The sequence below is a fragment of the Malaya genurostris genome, chromosome 3, assembly GCF_030247185.1.
Source record: "Malaya genurostris strain Urasoe2022 chromosome 3, Malgen_1.1, whole genome shotgun sequence".
NCBI lineage: Eukaryota > Metazoa > Arthropoda > Insecta > Diptera > Culicidae > Malaya > Malaya genurostris.
Genome location: NC_080572.1, coordinates 148,022,679 through 148,041,643, shown reverse-complemented (window position 1 = coordinate 148,041,643; position 18,965 = coordinate 148,022,679). Strand labels below are relative to the sequence as shown.

The following is an 18,965-nucleotide window of genomic DNA, read 5'->3' as shown; positions in this document are numbered from 1 at the left end:
ATATTCAGGAATTTTGTACGGGACCACACGACCTTTCATTTGAACCTAAGTTTGTAAAAATCGGTTCAGTCATCTCTGAGAAAAGTTAGTGCACTTATTTTCACAATTTTTTGCACATTTTACCCCATAATTCCGGAATCGGAAGTCGGATCCAAATAATATTCAGGAATTTTGTATGGGACCACAAGACCTTTCATTTGAATCTTATTTTGTGAAAATGGATCGCGCCATCTATGAGAAAAGTTAGAACACATATTTTCTTTGTTTTGTACATTTTACCCCATAACTCCCGAATCGGAGATGGGATCCATATAATATTCAGAATTTTTTATGGGACCTCAATATCTTTAACTTGAACCTAAGTTTGTGAAAATCGGTTCAGGCATCTCTGATAAAAGTTAGTGCACTTATTTTCTCAATTTTCTGCACATTTTACCCCATAATTCCGGAACCGTAAGTCGGATCCAAATAATATTCATGAATTTTGTATGGGACCACAAGACCTTTCATTTGAATCTAAGTTTGTGAAAATCGGTTCAGCCATCTCCGAGAAAAGTTAGTGCAAAAAAACGTTACATACGCACATACACACACACATATACACACACACAAACATACACACACATACACACACAGACATTTTACGTACTCGACGAACTGAGTCGAATGGTATATGATACTCAGCCCTCCGGGCCTCGGTTCAAAAGTCGGTTTTCACAGTGATTGGATAACCTTTCTATATGAGAAAGGCAAAACGAACGGCTTCAGTGAAGCTTTCGCTACACCGGTGTAGTGCAATTTAAAAACGAAAACGACATAAGAATGCGAGAGCAGCTGCTAAAACGGACTCGCTAGCGAAGTGGCAACAAGAGTGGTACAATGCGGCGAACGGAAGGTGGACCCACCAACTGATCCTGAACGCGTCGACGTGGGTGAACAGGATGCATGGGGAGGTGAACTTTCAGCTGACGCAGTTTCTATTCCAGCATGGCAGTTTCCTGAAGTATCTGTTTCGGTTTGGTTACGCGTCTTCCCCTCTTTGTCCGGAGTGTGTGAACGTGGAGGAAACACCAGCGCACGTCGTCTTTGAATGCCCTAGGTTTGCGGAGATGCGCAAGGATATGCGCGGCGTGACAGTCAACAATATTGTCGAGGAGATGTGTCACGACGAAGACACGTGGAACACTGTCGACAGAGCAGTAACAGGGATGCTTTGCGCGCAGCTGAGAAAGTGGCGTGTAGACCAGAAAGCGCCGGACCGCGATTCGGGTAGGAATGATCCTCAGACGGGGACATGACTGAGTCGTCCGTAACATCACATATTGGAGCGCAGAGCAACAGGCAGCCGCGATCACCAGCCGCTAAAGGGGGATCAGTGAACAAGCGTCGGCTCGGGAGTTTTTCCGTCGTGGGGGAACTCTCCGTCGGTGTAGTCTTAATCCTTCGCCGGGTATTAGACAAGTAGATTTCGACGTAGCACCTGTACGGATCGTCTGAGCGCCAGTGAACTGGAAGGCATGCTCCAATCGGAATCACTGGATCGACCTCGGCAGTCTTTCAAGTGTCCCGGTGGCATAACTTTAATAATCGGGGTCGGGAGAATTTCCTTCGCCGGAGAACTTTTCGTCAGTGTAGGCTAGATCTGTCGCCGGGGACTAACCGAGTAGAAGTCACAATACCGAAGTGAAATGTTCAGGGCGCCAGTAAACAGGAAGCCATGCTCCAATCGGAATTACAGAACCAACCTTGGCACTCATTCGAGTGTCCCGTGTGGCAAACACGATATTCGGCGTCGGGAGGAACTCTTTTGCCGTGGAGCTCTCTGTTGACATAGTCTAGAATCTTCGACGGGGCTTAGACGAACAGATTGCGACGCAGCTCTGGTATGGATCGTCGGAGCATCAGTGAACCGGAAATCATCCTCAAACCGGAATCACTGGACCGATCCAGGCATCCTGCGTTCGAATCGTTCACGAGTTCCGGATACGTCGGTCCGGGGAAACTTCCATCGTCGGCAAACTTTTCCGTCGGTGTATGCTAGATCAATCATCGGGGATTAGCCGAGAAGTTCGCGGATTTCATGCTAAAACCTGAATCGCCAAAGTGAACCTCGACATCCTCCTCATAGTCGTGAGCTAAATAGCCCTAAATTAGGAGAGAACGATGCAGGCGTCCATTGTGATGCAAAAGGCCGGGAAGGGTCCTTGAGCGATAGCCTTCCACCCCGAAGTAATACTTAACGGTAGTTCTGGGGAGCTAGGGTTGGAGATACAAGGTGTTTTAGTGGGTAGTTCCAGTGGAGAGCGCCACACTCTGTGTTTAAATGCATTTCACCTTGTAAAAACACACACAGACATTGCTCAGCTCTCTGAACTGGTCGAATGGTATATGACACTTGTCCCTCCGGATCAATTTTTACTAATCAGGTTTTCAAGTGATTGCATAACCTTTCAATATGAAAAAAGCAAAAACAAGCAACAAGATAAAATAGAACATATTTTGCTGGCTCAGATACAATAATTTATCAAGTATGTTTTTACACTTCCTATATGTTACCGCTGGAAATACAAAAATACGAATAATTTTCGTCATAAATTGGACCAGAGCTGTTTTGAATGTTATACGTTGGTCGTCGTCGCCATCATTTTATTTACGTGAAATCCATAAAAATGAAATGTATTTATGTTATGTTTATTTACCTTTTTTTACAGAATTCACTCAAACTAACACATGGATCAATAAGTTCCGAGACTAAAGCAGAGATGGCGCTCGTAGTAAACCAGTAACCACGTCTTTCTAGAGTACTAACCTTTGCTTGAAACGGGTCAAAATTTTAAGTCGATCCGACCAGAAACAGCTGAGTTATCGAGGTTGGAGTAAAGTCGTTTTGTATTTTGTTTAAAAAATGGAAAAAAACCGAGTTTCGTGTTTTGATAAAACATTGTTTTTTAATGGGTAAAAACACCGTGCAAGCGAAAAAATGAATTGAAAAATGTTATCCGGACTCTTGTCCATCAAAAGCAACGATTTGTCGGTGGTTCGCCGAGTTTAAACGTGGTCGTACCGACACAAATGACGCGGAACGCTCGGGTAGACCTGCGAAAGCCGTTACACCGGAAAATGTGATTGAAGTGACAAAAATTATAATGAAAGATCGTAAAGTGAAGCTCCGTGAGATTACTGAGATGACACAGATATCATATGGAAGTGTATTTACTATCCTTCATGACAAATTTAGCATGAAAAAGGTTTATTCCAAGTGGGTTCCGCGATTGCTGCAATGCACCCAGCCACAAGTCGCTGAAAACAATGGCGAAATTGAACGAATTGGGCTTTGATCTGCTTCCCCACCCACCCATACTCGCCTGATTTAGCCCCCAGTGAATACTGGCTCTTTGCTGATCTTAAAAAAATGCTCCAGGGAAAAAGATTTGGTTCAAATGAGGAGGTCATCGCTGAAACCGAAGCTTATTTTGAAGCGAAAGATAATTTTTTTTATAAACATGGTATTGAAAAATGGGAAAAACCTTGGAACCATTGTATCACCCTAAAATGTGATTATTTTGATGAATAAAAAAAAATTTTGCAAAAAAAAAAGTTGTTTCCATTGTTAGTCTCGGGACTTATTGATCCATGTGTTAAAGAAAAATATTACGAAGTGTGACAAAGCATGTTAGTTTTATACGTATTTACATCACCCAGTTATGTCTCTGACATTATCCACCCATCTTTTTTCTCAAAAACATAGTAATCCATCGAATTGAGAGAATGTTTTTGGAAGATTTGTACAGTTTTCTTAGCATTGATAGAAGTTTTGGGGTTTTGTGAATTTTGTTCCACAAACTTCTCATTGATATTCTTCACTAGCCATATATTCTCAATTTCATATTATTTAAATTCTAGAGAGTTCCGTTTGCCATTCAATTGGAGTTAAAACTTTTTCCGGTTGTATAGCACTCTGTTTCATGCTTGCATGAGTTCGTGAACTGTGAATCCCTGTTACGATGATACCTCCAATAAGCGTTAGTGACCCGAATAAAGTTTGTGGAACCAACTGACCGAATATTATTGTTGCGCCGATGAAAGGAGCACCCAAAAGCCAAATCTGAAATTGAAAAAATACGTTTGATTTTTTATTTAATTTCGTTTGCACAAAACATACAGATTAAACTAAACACAATAGTTATATATGATTCATATCTGCGAATAAACTCATTTTGCCTTTCTCATACAGAAAGATTATGTAATCACTTGTGTTATGTGTGTATGTACATGTCAAATGAAGACAAACACGAGAAAAGGTCCTAAGTGCAAATGACAGTTCCTCTTTGTTCACTTTCTCTTTCGAGTATTACGGTCCAAATCATCAACTTTCGATATGCACTGTAGAATTTGTTGGAAATTACTAGAATTTGCCGTAATAATTGAAAGAGAAAGTAAACCAAGAGAAACTGTCATTTGCACTTGGGACCTACTACGCTTTCTCGGAGATGGCTTCGAAAAATTTTCTAAACTAGCCTCAAAACTACACCAATCGGTAGCCATTATAAGAAGGCAACTAAACAAACTGATTCAGGCTATCCGGGTTTCCGGTCTCTGGTTCCGGAAGCACCGGAAATAGTGGTCTTATAATGGATCTCACTCACTTTTCTCAGCGATGGTTTTACCGATTTCCACAAAATAAATTTCAAATGAAAGGTCTTAAAGTTCCATACGGAATTGTTGAATTTCATCCGGATCCGATTTCTGGTTCCGGACTAATAGGTTAAAATGTGTTAAATATTGTGCATCGTCACATAAACCGGAGGAACAGAACACGTAAAAAACTTTCTATACTCCCTTAAAACTACACAAATCGGTAGCCATTATAAGTAGTTAAGTAAACAAAACGGTTCCAAAAATTCTGATTCTTGAAATAGTGTGCATATATTCCAAAATGGATCATACTCACTTTTCTCAGCGATGGTTTAACCGATTTTCACAAACTTAGCTAAGACCTTTTACTTAAGTTTCCATACGAATTTCCTGAATTTCATTTTATCCGACTTCCGAGTTATAGGGTAAAGTGTGTTAAATATTATACACCGTCACTTATACCGGCGCAACAATACACGTCACGAAAATTACTAAACTGGACTCAAAACTAAACAAAGCGATAGCCATTATCAGTAGGCAACTAAACAAATCGATTTCGGCTATCCTGGTTCCCGGTCTCTGGTTCAGGACGCACTTGATATAGTAGATGGATCTCACTCACTTTTCTCCGCAATGGTTTAACCGATTTACAAAAAACTTACATTCAAATGAAAGGTCTTACGATTTCATACAGGATTAATTTCATCCGGGTCCGACTATTTGTTCCGGAGTTATAGGGTAAAGTGTGTTAAATATTATACACCGTCACTACACAATTCGATAATCATTATCAGTAGGCAACTAAACAAACCGATTCCGGCTGTCTTGGCTACCGGCCTCCGGTTTCGGAAGCACCGGAAATAGTGGTCTTATATTAAAAAATGGATCTCACTCACTTTTCACAGCGATGGTGTGATCGATTTCCATAACTTAAATTCAAATGAAAGGTCTAACGGTCTTATTAAAAATTTCTGCATATTTTTCGGATTCATATAACATTTTCACTGTTGTTTAGAGTACGTTGTAAGAATCGTATAAGATTTTCAAAATTTGAATAAAAACTAGTAAAGTTTTTACGTTATGTTAGGAGATGGCCGAGTTCCGGTGCTGGAAGAACATATAATAGTGAACTCACTTCGTTTTTTAAAGATAACCTACGCGAGCAAAGCAGTTTCATTCTGTAGGTTATACTAGTTAATGCACCAACAATCCCTTGGTGTCTTTCGAAAATCGAAGAGAAACTGATAGTAAGGATTCTAAATCTAGAAACCATCCAAACCAAGTTGCCGTGATGCTCTATCCACTACATACGAGGTGTGAGACTTAAAAATGAATAAAAAGTCCAGAATAATTTCTAGGTATTTTACATGGAAACATCTCGGGATAAGCAAATCGAACAAATCGTGGTCAATCTGGATTCCGATGTGCTTCCGAGTGAACGTGACAATTGAACATTTACTGAGATTAATAAATTCTATTTGAGTTGCACCACGTACAAAACATCTCCAATTGCTTCAGTAGCAGCTGGGCAACGATTTGATTCCGTACCAGGCTGAAAATCTCCATGTCGATTATAATGATCAGAAATAAAATAGTTGGACTAAAACGACTAGTGGATTTAAAATTGGGAACTGAACGTAGGATCGGAATCTGGAATTCAACACTAAAGTTGAATTCATTGGCCTTCTTGAATTCTTGTATTTTGGAACTACTTTCTGAACGACAAATTATTTCCTTAACTAAGTTTCATAATTTGATTTTTGACTTTAGTTCCTGCATTCAGATCAAAAACTAAATTTAAAACTGCCTTCTGAACTGAGTTTATTTCCCAAATTCTAGAATTAAATTCTTTCGTTGAATTATTGATTTTGATATCGAGAATGAATTTCGCTACTGAATTCTAAGCCTCAGTCCATGTTCAAGCCTCATGACATGTTCGCCACAACACAGGCTGTGTTTTGTCGTGAATACGACTTACTTTACTATGGGGTGCCTTTTCAAAATTTACCCTCTGTGAGAGCGATAAGTTTTTGATCGTGAATATATCTTGTTGTATCTAACGAATCAACATAATTTTTTCTACTTGCCATCGGAAATATGATCATAATTTTATGATAAAATTTTCAGTTCTGTGACATTATCTCAAATAGTTGAAAATTAAACTTTTCTGAAATGTTTTGTATAAACGAGTATCAAAGGGGATAATTCATAAGGCGCGTTTGCCTTTCTCGTATTTTGAAAGCTCATAGCTCAGTGATCTGTGGAAGGATTTGTTTGTTTGTTTGTTTGTTTGTTTATTGTCCAGTAGTGTAAGATAAGACATCTTTTGATTATTACTACCTCCGATTTCACCGTTCGCATATTCATTCTTATATCTAATTTTAATTTCTTATTTTAACAATTAAAATACTACTAGGTACTAGTTACGATTGAAAAAATCGATGCAGCCAACTTTAAAAATTGTTTCCGAGGGAGAGCGTCTTACTGCAGGTGGCAACAAGTTCCAATTTATCACACCTCGAACGAACAGTGAACTAGCGTAACACACCGTATTATGAGCAGGAATCACTAAGTTTTCCAAACGACGTCCTCGAGACTGAATAAGTTTTCCATAGAGTACAGCACGGAATTGAGTTTTCTGAAGACCTCTAAGGAAAACACAGGAACGATATGCATAAAATCCATTTAGAGTACATCCAATGAGGTTATGTTGCAGATGACTAACGTGGTCGTAGCGATTGAATTCATATACGTATCGCACACAGCAGTTCAATGCTACGCGTAGCTGGTTAAATAAGTTGGCACTAGGGGAGACATGAAGAACATCTCCGAACAAGAAATGTGGCAAGATCAACGATTTGAACAGTTTCAGTTTTGTTGATGACGGGGCGGTAGGAACACAGCTGTACAACGTTCGCAAGCTGGCATAAATTTTTCCGCATTGTTGCTTTATTAGTCTATCCCACTGCAAGTCACTTTGAAAAATGAACCCAAGGTTATTTGCGTTTTCGGACCAATCGATTTGTTGCCCGTTCAAGACAATCGAGGGTACTGGTAGAGTAAAACCGTTGGTTCTACGTCGCCGGTTTGTTATAAGCAATGCTTTGCTTTTATTTGGATTCACATATAAGTTGTTTCGTCGAGACCAGATTTCGACTTGCTCAAGATCACTATTTGTCATGGTTATCAGTTCACGCACGCACGGTCCAACCCGACCAACATAGAGTTGCACATCGGCATAAATCTGAATCGAACAGTACTTCAATACCGTTGGGAGATCATTTATATGGCAGCAGAACAGTAGGGGACCAAGAACTGAGCCTTGCGGAACACCAGACATAACATCAGCACTGTTTGAGTAACGATTACCACAAAAAACGGTTTGCTTTCTACGACACAGGTACGATTCAATCATGTTTACAGCAGCCGATGAGAAATTGAACTGTGCCTTCAGTTTTTCCAGCAGTATGTTGTGTGGAATTGTGTCAAAAGCCTTGGAAAAATCCAAAAGAAGAAGAATGGCAGTTCCTTTTTTATCAACGATGGCTCCTAAGTCGTCGTGTACTCGTAGAGTGGCGGTTTTGATGCTTTGACCTTTGCGAAAACCAGCCTGAAAGTCCGACAACAGATTGTTCGTTTCGATATATGTGGTCAATTGCTGCTTGAGAAGCTTTTCAAACACCTTTGACAATGACGGTAGTATGCTGATTGGACGAAGATTGGTGATGTCGTTCAGATGTGCTTTTTTCTTCAGCGGTACAACTTTAGCGTGTTTCCAACATTCGGGGAATGTACTTGATCGAATGAGCAGATTAAACATGTGTGTTATGTGTTGAACGATTAACGGACAGATAATTTTAATAAATCTAATCGGCAAACCATCCAGTCCGAGTGCATTCGACTTTGTATCCCAGAGAGCTTTGACGACATCCCAATATTCCACCTGTTGGAATGAGAAATTCTGTGGCGATGATTGTGCTGATGTAACAAGTATTTCACTTCGAGGAGTGCTATCCGCATAGCTAGCCAAAAATGCGCGATTTACTTCGTCTGGATCGTACTCACACGGTAGCGTTGTTTTTACTTTACCAACACCAAGACTTTTTATCCGTCTCCAGAGGGTTTTTGACGGAGTCCTACTGTCCAAAAATCGGTTAAAATATTGCTGTTTGGCATGACTTATGCTTGTGTTGGCGCGATTTCTCATCACCTTGTAACGCTGTCGTTTTTCGTCTTTCAAATTTCTTGGAGCCTGTAACCAATCCCTGTAAGTCAAGTCTCGTTCGAGTAAAGCTTGACGTACACTTTCCGAAAACCAAGGATTATATCGTTTACGGGTTGACCGAACACGAAGCGGAATACAACAGTCGTGTATTGTTTTAATGTGTGCGTTGAAGAAAGCGATGGCACCGTCCGGGTTTTCAATTTCATAAAATTGATTCCAGGGAATGGATTACAAAGCATTTTCCAAAGTTTGGGAATCAAAATTCGTATAGTCACGATACGTGCAACGGTCAGAAGGTCGAGATATGTCACAGTCAATTGACGCAAAAATGAGATCGTGCTGTGATAATGCCGGGAAACTTACTTGGCCGAATTTTAAAACCTTCTCGCTGTTATTTGTTATCAACAGGTCAAGTTGAGAGCACCCTTTATTGTGATAAAAAGTCGGTTCTTCGCATGACAGTGAATGATTCAAGAGCATCGATTCAAAACGTGCACGTTTTGTACTAGGACGAAGCATATCAGTATTAAAGTCTCCTACCAGAAAAATTGTATCATAGCGAACAGCGAAATCAACCAGTTTTTCTGCTAAAAAGGATGAGCAATCGTTATCGGGAGGACTGTATACCGTCAAAAGCAATATCTTTTTGGCCGTTTATTCGGAACTCCAAAGCCAAACATTCAGTTTTATCCATTGAATTTTCCACTAAGGCTGTGTTGAAAACCTTGGAACAAATTAGATGTTTTCTATAGTAAACAGCTATTTCTCCACCGCGCCGATAACCCCTGTCGTTTCTCGCAACCGAAAACCCAGGGATTCCGATACTACTGTCACTAATTTTTGAAGTCAACCACGATTCGGTGAAGCACGCAATCTCGATTTTGGAACAAGACAAAAGATACCGAATTTCGTCAAGCTTGTCTGCATTACGCGCACAAAGGCTTTGAGCGTTCCCGTGACAAATGTTTAGCTTTCCAGATAATAGAGCAGCATTCAGCACCACTCCAGGAATGTTCGTTGAGGTGTGATTCTGTGGTGGAACCATCAAGTATAATAAGGGAAACAATTTTTAGTGGGCTGCATAGTGTCAAAGGATTTTACAGTAATTATCTCTGTCATAAATTTACAATAATTATCTCTGTCGTGTCAACAATTCACAATACAAATAATTTTAACATCATAAACAAAAACTTCAAAAAGTGAACGAACAAAAAATTAATAATAGTACTGACATATAGTTACGAATACTTATTTAAGTCATCTACGGATTTTATCACGATGGATGGTGCACCAGCAGCAGTTCTCACATAGACGATCCCTTGTTTAGTGTACACTAACGCTAGCTTACCCGCCTTCTTCAGATGTAGAGCCACCGACTTCAGTTTGCGTGCTTCGGAGGTAAGACTCTCGTTGATGTACATACGGCGATCGGAATCCCATCCAATGTGCCTTAGATTAAGGTCGCGTTTTCGTAGGTAGGCACTGTAGAACTCGTCCCGTGATGTCTTCAATGCAAACTCGACCACTATAAGGCTGTCGCTGTTAAATTTGCCGTTGTATTTCATACGCCTGATCACCGCTGGGACGTTAGAGATGTCTTTTACTGTTAACTGTTTACCGATTTCCTTCAGTGTCAAATTTAAATCTTCGTCGGGTTTGTAAGGAATACCGCTTATGATAAGCTCGCTTCGGTTTTCCAGTGCACCAATTTTATCTGTCATACCATTCATTTGATTGCTTAGCGATTCCAGTGCAGTTTCGTGGTGTTGAAATTTTACGGCACATTCTTCACGAACGGATTCTAAATCGGTTTTAAGTTCAGTTTTAACGGCATCGATTTTGTTGTTTACGTCTTTAATTTCACTCCGTACCGAGTCAATCAAACTCTTGGTTTCCGTAAACTGTTGCATCATGGCCTTCATCATACCTTCAAGAGATTTATATAATCTAACTACCAATAGAATCGAAATTTTTCAACTTAAACGTGTACAGCAAAAGCATTGAAGTAATTCAATAGTACACTATTGAAAAACCTGTCTCATTTGACCCATGTCAACACCAGCCAATCAGAACGCGTTCTGAGGAAGAGAACAAAATATCTGCTGCTGTACAACAAATAGTTCGAGAAAAATGTTCCGAAAAGTAATTAATATCGTAGTGAGTTCCTTAATTTAGTCCTTCTGAATGCTAGAAACGAATCCCTACAGCATATTGATAGTTTCTTTCAATAAATTATGCAAATCCGAAATGAAATAATCGACATTAAAATTCTGTATGCGGCTACTTTTATAGCCGTTAGGACCGCCCATTAGTGAAAAAGCTACAAACGAAATCACGTAAAAGAAATCTCCTAACAAAAATTGAATCAGTTTGGATTCTATCGCCAATGCGAGCAGATGTATTTTGTGCCATTCGCAAAGCTAATTTCGCTTCCGACAAAAGCGATTACGTCACAGCTGCCAGTCATTTGCATGGATGAAAAAGTAACGGTGGAGAGCATTACAAAAAAATCAGCCGTTCTAATGGCTTTAAAAGCTTTCTGATGAACTATTAGGATTTGTTGTTCGCAAATCGAAAGGAAATATCCTCAGTTTAGTGCAAATCTAGAACAGTTTGGTTAGATTTTTGCACTATTCGCTGTGTGAAATTCACAGTAATCTAGATCAAATGAAGCCTAAATGTGGAAAAGGGGAATGCTTGCATAATTCATACAATTGATCAACTAATTGATATTCGGAAGTGTTAAGGAACATGTCAGTTGTTTTCGTATTCACGACATCCAGTTATGTCTCTGACATTACCCACCCGCCTTTTTTTAGGTACCGAACGGCGCGCGCTCACGGCGCGCTATCTCACGAAGACATATCGGTCAGTAAGTGTTTTCAGCATCTATACGTTGCGAACTCTAGGTAATCATTCGCGAAAGGCCGCTGTCGTTGTTGAGGTCGACTTGCTTGCCGCAACTGAGTTTTCTGTTCATGAAGGAGATCCCGGATTCGACAGCGTTTATCAACGCCTCCTGCTCTGATTTTCGGTTTTTGATTACCATCACCTCCGTCTTGTGATGCGAAAGTGGCGGTTTCCAACAACTCAATCAGTCCTCTACTATAACTGTGTGATCTCCTCGATGTAATCGCCGTACACTGTGTATCGTCGTCTCTCAACCCAACTCTTTTAATACCCAGTAGCAGCGTTCACCTATGTACTCCGTCGTTCATGATATTCTTAAGAAGACGGCGCAGGATGGTGGCATACCAACCGTGATGAAGATACGAACCGCATATTGCTCGGTCTCGTAGAGCAGCCCTATGTTCCGAATGTAACTTTTGAGGTTCTATTTTCTTTCCCAGTCGAGCTAGCAACAATGTCGTCCGTGTGTAAAAATTTGTTTTACCCATTTTCTCGGAGCTGGCTGGCCGATTGTCTTAAACTTAAATTCAAATGAAAGGTCTTAAGACGTCATAGACTCCCCAAGATACTAAAATTCAAAAATTTCATCTTGATATGACTTTCTTTTCCGGAGTTGCAGGTGATAAGCGTAAAATAATTAAATTTTAATTTACTTTTCCTCTTCTCCAAAACTAAGGTTCTAATGGAAAATCTCATGATTCCATTCACAAGTCCTAAATTCCATCCGTCTCCCGGTTTCGGAATTACTGGAAGACGAGTGTATAAAATTTCAAACAAGTCTATAGAGCGGCGACGCAAGCACGAAAAATCAACTGCAATCTATATTCCTTGCCAGTTGACTGCCAATAAAATCGTCTTTATCACATAGAACCATAGAACAAAATTTTACAACAAGTCCTTGGATAACGGTTCCGAAAGAACTGGCACTGGTTACAACAGTGTGCTGGTACGTAAGAAGATCCGCAACATCGGCTTTGTACCAATCGGGAGATCTATTGTTGCTATTGTTGAAGGAAGGTCGTCTCCTTCACGGTGTACTTTTATACTCGTCCAGTTGAACATCGGAACTGATATGTGCCTGATTATCTCAAACCGTCATCCGAATGAGAATAAGAGAAGCAGGTGCGACGGGTTTTCCTCATTGTTTGGGAAAAACTTAATGGACGCTTCTGAGGAGAAACTACAATCTATGTTGATTTTTAATTTCAAATCATCCCACGCTGTGCTATCTACATTCCTTTCGAAAGAGTTTTTCCTACCACCCGAGTGTACGGGTGCTTTTTCGACATCGCTCCACAAACCGCTCAGATCATTTATTATTTACTTTTACATTATTCGAACCGCGTCGTGTATTGCTTATGATGCACATATACTTTCATTTGTTTTCTACAACCCTGCCCTTTTCATATTTTCATTTTTAGTCAACTTAAAATTTGTCGCGTAATACAGTATGGCAAAGTGCTGTATTTTCAACCAGTCACGTACCCAGAGGGGGGGCCCGAGGGGCCCGGGCCCCTCCCGAAATCAAAATCAGATATATAATTATTTAGAAGGTCTAAGACATGTGTTGCAGAAATAACAAGACAGTAAACGTAAAGAAATGTAATACAATAACAGTTCCAGTGGAAAAGTTTAAAGTGTCTGTTAAAAGAACCCGTAAAAGGTACACCGAGAATTAGGTACATAAACAATCTTCAGTAACATTATTTTTTATCTTTGGGCCCCTCCCGAAACGAAATCCTGGGTACGGGCCTGTTTTCAACTGCATACTGCACGATAATCATTCTCTATGAAATCACAGTGGAACCTATGCTAGGAAACTTCACTCTGCCTGTTTTGGCGTTCAGTGACATAATGAAGAACTACTACGCAAACTCATCGTTCTTTAATGCATTAAATGTCGATTCCGATAAATTCTATCTGAAAGAGCTAATACTCCAGCGACAAAAATTATCGGAAGGTATTAAAGTTCATTCGAACTCAAATTGAGCCCAAATTTAGCATCTAAAAAAACGGCAATATCGAACAAATCTTTCAATCATGTCGAGTCATTATTGAGCGAAATTCAAACGAAGCTGACCAAAATAAGCAACATAAATGCTTCAACCGAAAAAATGGCGGAAAGGTTAAGTCGGAGATATAACTGGATAACGTGAATACGAATATAATTGATGTTCTTCCAAACATCCGAATATCGATGATCGCATGTTCAAGTTGACTTTCAAAAATGAAATATTCAAATTCATTCATTAATTGAAAAATCCAAAAGAAATCCTTTTAAACCATCTAGGGTTTTTAAACATCGACAAGTGAAAGCAGTTCAAAGGCGAGCATCTGAATAGCGAAACTAAGGAACTCGTAGGGCCAAACAAGAGGGATTTACTGGAGCACGCGCCACTACGGATCACATATTCGCGATAAGACAAGTACTCCAGAAGTGTCGGGAATACAACGTACCAACGCATCACCTATTCATTAAGTTCAAAGGGGCATACGACACAATCGATCGAGAACAGCTATGCCAGATCATGCACGAACACGGTTTTCCGGATAAACTGACGCGATTGGTCAAAGCAACGATGGATTGAGTGATGTGTTACGTCCGAGTAGCTGGGACGCTCTCGAGCCCCTTCGAATCTCGGAGAGGACTACGGAAAAGTGATGTACTCTCTTGTATCTTGTTCAATATTGCTTTGGAAGGTGTGATTCAAAATGCGAGGATCGACACGAGTGGCACGATCTTCCGAAAGTCCGTACAAAATTTTGGCATCGCAGACAATTTTGATATTGTGACACGTAGCCTTGAGAAAATGATGGAGACATACATCGAACTGAAAGCTGAAGCTAGGCGTATTGGACTATCCATAAATGCGTCAAAAATAATATATAGAGGCCCTAGAAAAGAAACACTACGCCTCCCACTACGAATATTGAGAGACGAATTTTTGCAAGAAATCGGGCGTACTTTGGACTCAGACAAACCCTTTGATCGAGAAAAGTTTGCCACAGCATGAAATTGGTATATAACACTATGGGTACTATAAGCATGCCGGAGTCTCTTGTAGAAGATTTCAGTAAATGAGGAAAAGAGGCACGGACATGGACTCTAAATTCAGAGTAGTCAATCGAAAAATGCACAGCCGTATTGCTTAACGATGTTTTTATTTTTATTAACCCTCCACTCTCCCCCACACCAAATAGCTCGTATTTGAGCCCCCTTGTAATGGGTCCCACTTTTAGCCGTAGGCAGCAACAAATATCAAATTACTACTGTACTGTATCTAAAATGGCTGAAAATAATCATTTTCTTGAAGCAACATTAATAAACAGTCGCATAAAGGTGCAACGACGAAGGGGTGCAAAGACACAGAGGTGCTAAGGCAACCAAGTGCTAATCTACCAGGTACCAGAATTTGTACGCTGCATATTATCGAAAGAGACGATCCATATCGCGTGATGCTACACTGCAAGCATCACATTTGATCGCCACCAAGAGCAATAGCGCTGTATCTGGGGCCAGTTAGAGACAGCACACCAAGTTTAGTGGTGACCACGACGACAGAGCAACGAAGATAGCAGAAAACGATACCAAAAGACTGCCAATTGGAAATCCTTGGGTGAGCTTCACATCATTCTTCACGACAGAGGAACAGAGACAACAGCAACAAGGTAGATTTAATTTATTATTTCACTTATAACTGAAATTTTACTACACATAAGTTTTCATTTTGATATTAGTTTACAAAAAAAATAGTTAATGTATGGAAGATCATCCGAATCCGATTCCGGGTACTAGTAAGAGCTTAAATACTTCAGGGCTAAACATTATCCAGAGGGTACCACTGGGCCATGGATAGTCTATTTTCGACGCAGAATAAAGGCAATAATAATAATTTGATGCAAATTACAAAGGATTTGACATCACATCTCTTTGAAGTTGTAGAAATCTCTATAGTTAATAGAGATAAAATTTCGATTTGTTGTTAACGATTTTAAACAGGCAAACGAATTTTTGTGCCATAAATACGTTTATTTCATAGGCAATATCCATAAGTTTTTCTTCGCCGCGGCATCAACAATACATAGTACTTTAAACATTTCGAATATCATATTAGTATGTTGGTATTCATTAGTTAATCTAATCACTATTTTTATCAAGCTAGTTGATATTATAATTTACATTGAATAAAACACATTTATTTTGTACATGATCTTATAACTATTTTAGGTTTGTTTGTATCAGTTTATATGGTATTTCCAATATCATATAGTTGGTTATTGGTTGAACTCATGGAAGAGAAAACAGTCTAACATAAAATAAAATTTAAATTGGAACTCCAATGGACTTAATGAAATGAAAAAGAAGTTCATGTAAGGTATTTCCCGAAGGCAAACGACCTGTGAATTATTCGTTATTTTTGAATATCGAGTTTCCCTTAGTTCGAAGGAGGTGGAAATTGACGGTGTTGTCACTGAAGCAAGTCTGACAGCCAATGATTTACTTGAACGTGGAGTTGGTCTATGCTTGAGGGAGTTGAAGACTGTCCCAGAAAGTATGGACGCACTTTGATTTTGCTGTAAATAATTCACAAGTGTAAGATATTCAAATTTTATTCAATATACTGATAATATTAGACTACAACAGCAGAATATTATTATCAACATTTGCTACTTAGCCATTGTAGACTAGCTGGTGCACCTTCTTGCGAACGTTCCTCATTAAATTTCGTACAGACTTTTTGGCGACACGGTTTTGACACTTTTTTCCAATCTTTTCCAACTGTTGAATGGTTTCGGCTGCCGAGACATGTTTCCTAAGATATGCCTTCGTTAATGCCCAAAATTCCTTAATTGGTCGAAGTTGTGGGCAATTTGGTGGATTCATGTCTTTTGGGACGAAAGTGACATTTTTGGTAGTATACCATTCTACCGTTGATTTCGAGTAGTGGCAAGAAGCAAGATCTGGCCAAAAGACAACAGGATCCTTGTGGCTTCGAATCATGGGTAGAAGTCGTTTTTGTAAACATTCCTTGATATATATTTCGCTGTTCATTGAAGCAGTGGTGATGAAGGGTTTCTAAATCTTACCACAACTACAAATTGCTTGTCAGACCATTGCTTTCTTACAAAATTTTTCAACTTCAATCGATGTCTCGGACTGGTTTAACACTTGTCCTTCTCGCACTGTATAATATTTTGGTCCCGGCAAAGATTTGTAATCGATTTTCAAGTAGGTTTCGTCGTCCATGATTATGCAGTTCAAATTTCCAGCAAGAATCGTATTGTGCAGCTTTCGAGCCCTCGGCCTGATCGATGCTTCTGGTTTCGGACTACGTAGAATTGTGATCAGCACGATAAACCGAGAAAGCAGCTCCAAAAAGTTGCAACGAACATGTTCTAGAGTCCAACCAAGTCTCGGTGAGAACAAATATATCGTAGTTACCGTCAATAGCAGCTAAATATACATCGTCAATTTTTGAGTTTATTCCTCTAACGTTTTGGTAGTACAATCTCAAATACTCAGTGCTAGTGACGGGCGCAACCACGTCATCATCATGAGAATGCCTACTGTGGTAAGCAATGCGACTATTAGGCTGCAATACAGGACGATGGAATGATGAGGTTGTCGAAATAGTTGAACAATACTCGCCTGTTATGGGAACCAAATGGAGCGCGTTGATTCTAGGTCAACGTCGTCTATTGAAGCATTGGTGTACTTAGAGATGAGGCATCCGTCCGTTTTCGAAAGTTTGGAATAGAGTATTCAAGGAATTCGCGATACATAATCCCTTCAGGCCAAGTCGCTGGGTCTAAAGCAGCTGCTTTTGAATCGGCGGATCTAGGCCGACTTTAAACGATATGTAGCTCATATTGCTAAAATCGGTTCCTTTTGCCACTAACTTTACAACATCAGGATCCTGGATCATCGCATGATTGGCACGAACCATCGCAGAGATTTCTTCATTGGATACATCTTCATACTCTTCAACTTTGTTATCTGATTCGGGACCGAGGGGTCGTATTAGCAGCGCGGCGGGGTATAAGTCGAGGCCAACGATTGTTAACAGGTGTAGAATAAGGAGCATCTGGTTTCGATAACTGTTTCAGTTCAGTTTGTAGGTTGTTTATAGCAGCCGTTAGCATAGTTAGAGATGACTTTTCATCAGCTATTTTGGTTATAGAGCGGAGATGCGAATTATCAAATAAGTCGGCAGAGTTGTCACACATCCAAAACAAATTTTTACGATGGGTTGTGAAATAGCCCATAAGAGCGCGCGAGACACCAGAGCAAGTTATATGAAAAAAAACCTCCGCAGTAACCACGACAAGCGATATATTCAATGCCGGTAATTGATTGGCTGCATTTGGCACAATTCTTTTCCATGATGATTGTAGCAGCCGATTCGATAGCACAGCGCAAATGCGATAGATGTTATTGTTTAGTGTTAGCACACAATAGGCCCTCGAAGTAAGAAATGCGATACCCGAAAAATAGTCTAGCTTCAGTTTTTATTCCTCCAAGAGCACAATTGGACAGCGACAGCTTAATGAAATGGTCTATGCCCTTCCTGCTCAACGTTTAATTCTGGAAGATTTCAATTCGCACGGAATGATGTGGGGTTCCCTTTACAACGATAGCAGATCATCTATAATATATATTAAATATGGATAGTATGACAATCCCAAGACTTCCTAAACGTTCAAGTGCACTAGATTTATCGCTTTGCTCGACTTCAATTCGACTACATTGCACCTGGAAAGTATTTCCTGATTCACACGTTTGCAATCATTTACCAATCATCATCTAAGCTAGCAGTAACAAATGCATTGCTAATTCAGTTAGTATTCCATATAATTTGACAAAAAATGTTGACTTTATTAAATTCCTTGGAAATGCGAATTCTGTGAAAAATCGTACCATTCAGCCTGCATCGGCGTGCAGCGGCATCAAGAAAATTTTATTCTGGCATTTATGGTACCAGTGTGTGCCGACTGTCAACATTTAATAAGGACAGGAGCTGAAACTCTAAAGCTACTTCATCAACAGGAGCAACTTCTAAAGTACAAAAAAAATCAAACGGAAACGTATCACCGGACCACTGCAGACATGAAAACCCATTACCTGGAAATGCAGTCATTCGAGGCCTTACCAAACCTAAGTCTCTAGCTGAAGAACTCAAAGAGAAGGAAATTC

General features: G+C 39.8%; 1 protein-coding gene across 1 annotated transcript in view; it reads right to left on the bottom strand.

Moving 5' to 3' along the window:
* Positions 1–3,875: 3,875 nt before the first annotated feature.
* Positions 3,876–18,965, bottom strand: part of LOC131438546 (solute carrier family 22 member 21) — a 640,450-nt gene continuing 625,360 nt past the window's right edge. Inside the window, exon 10 of the mRNA XM_058608646.1 lies at positions 3,876–4,105. Coding sequence (XP_058464629.1) covers positions 3,893–4,105 — 213 coding nt within the window. The 3' untranslated portion in view covers positions 3,876–3,892. The remainder of the gene's footprint in view (positions 4,106–18,965) is intronic.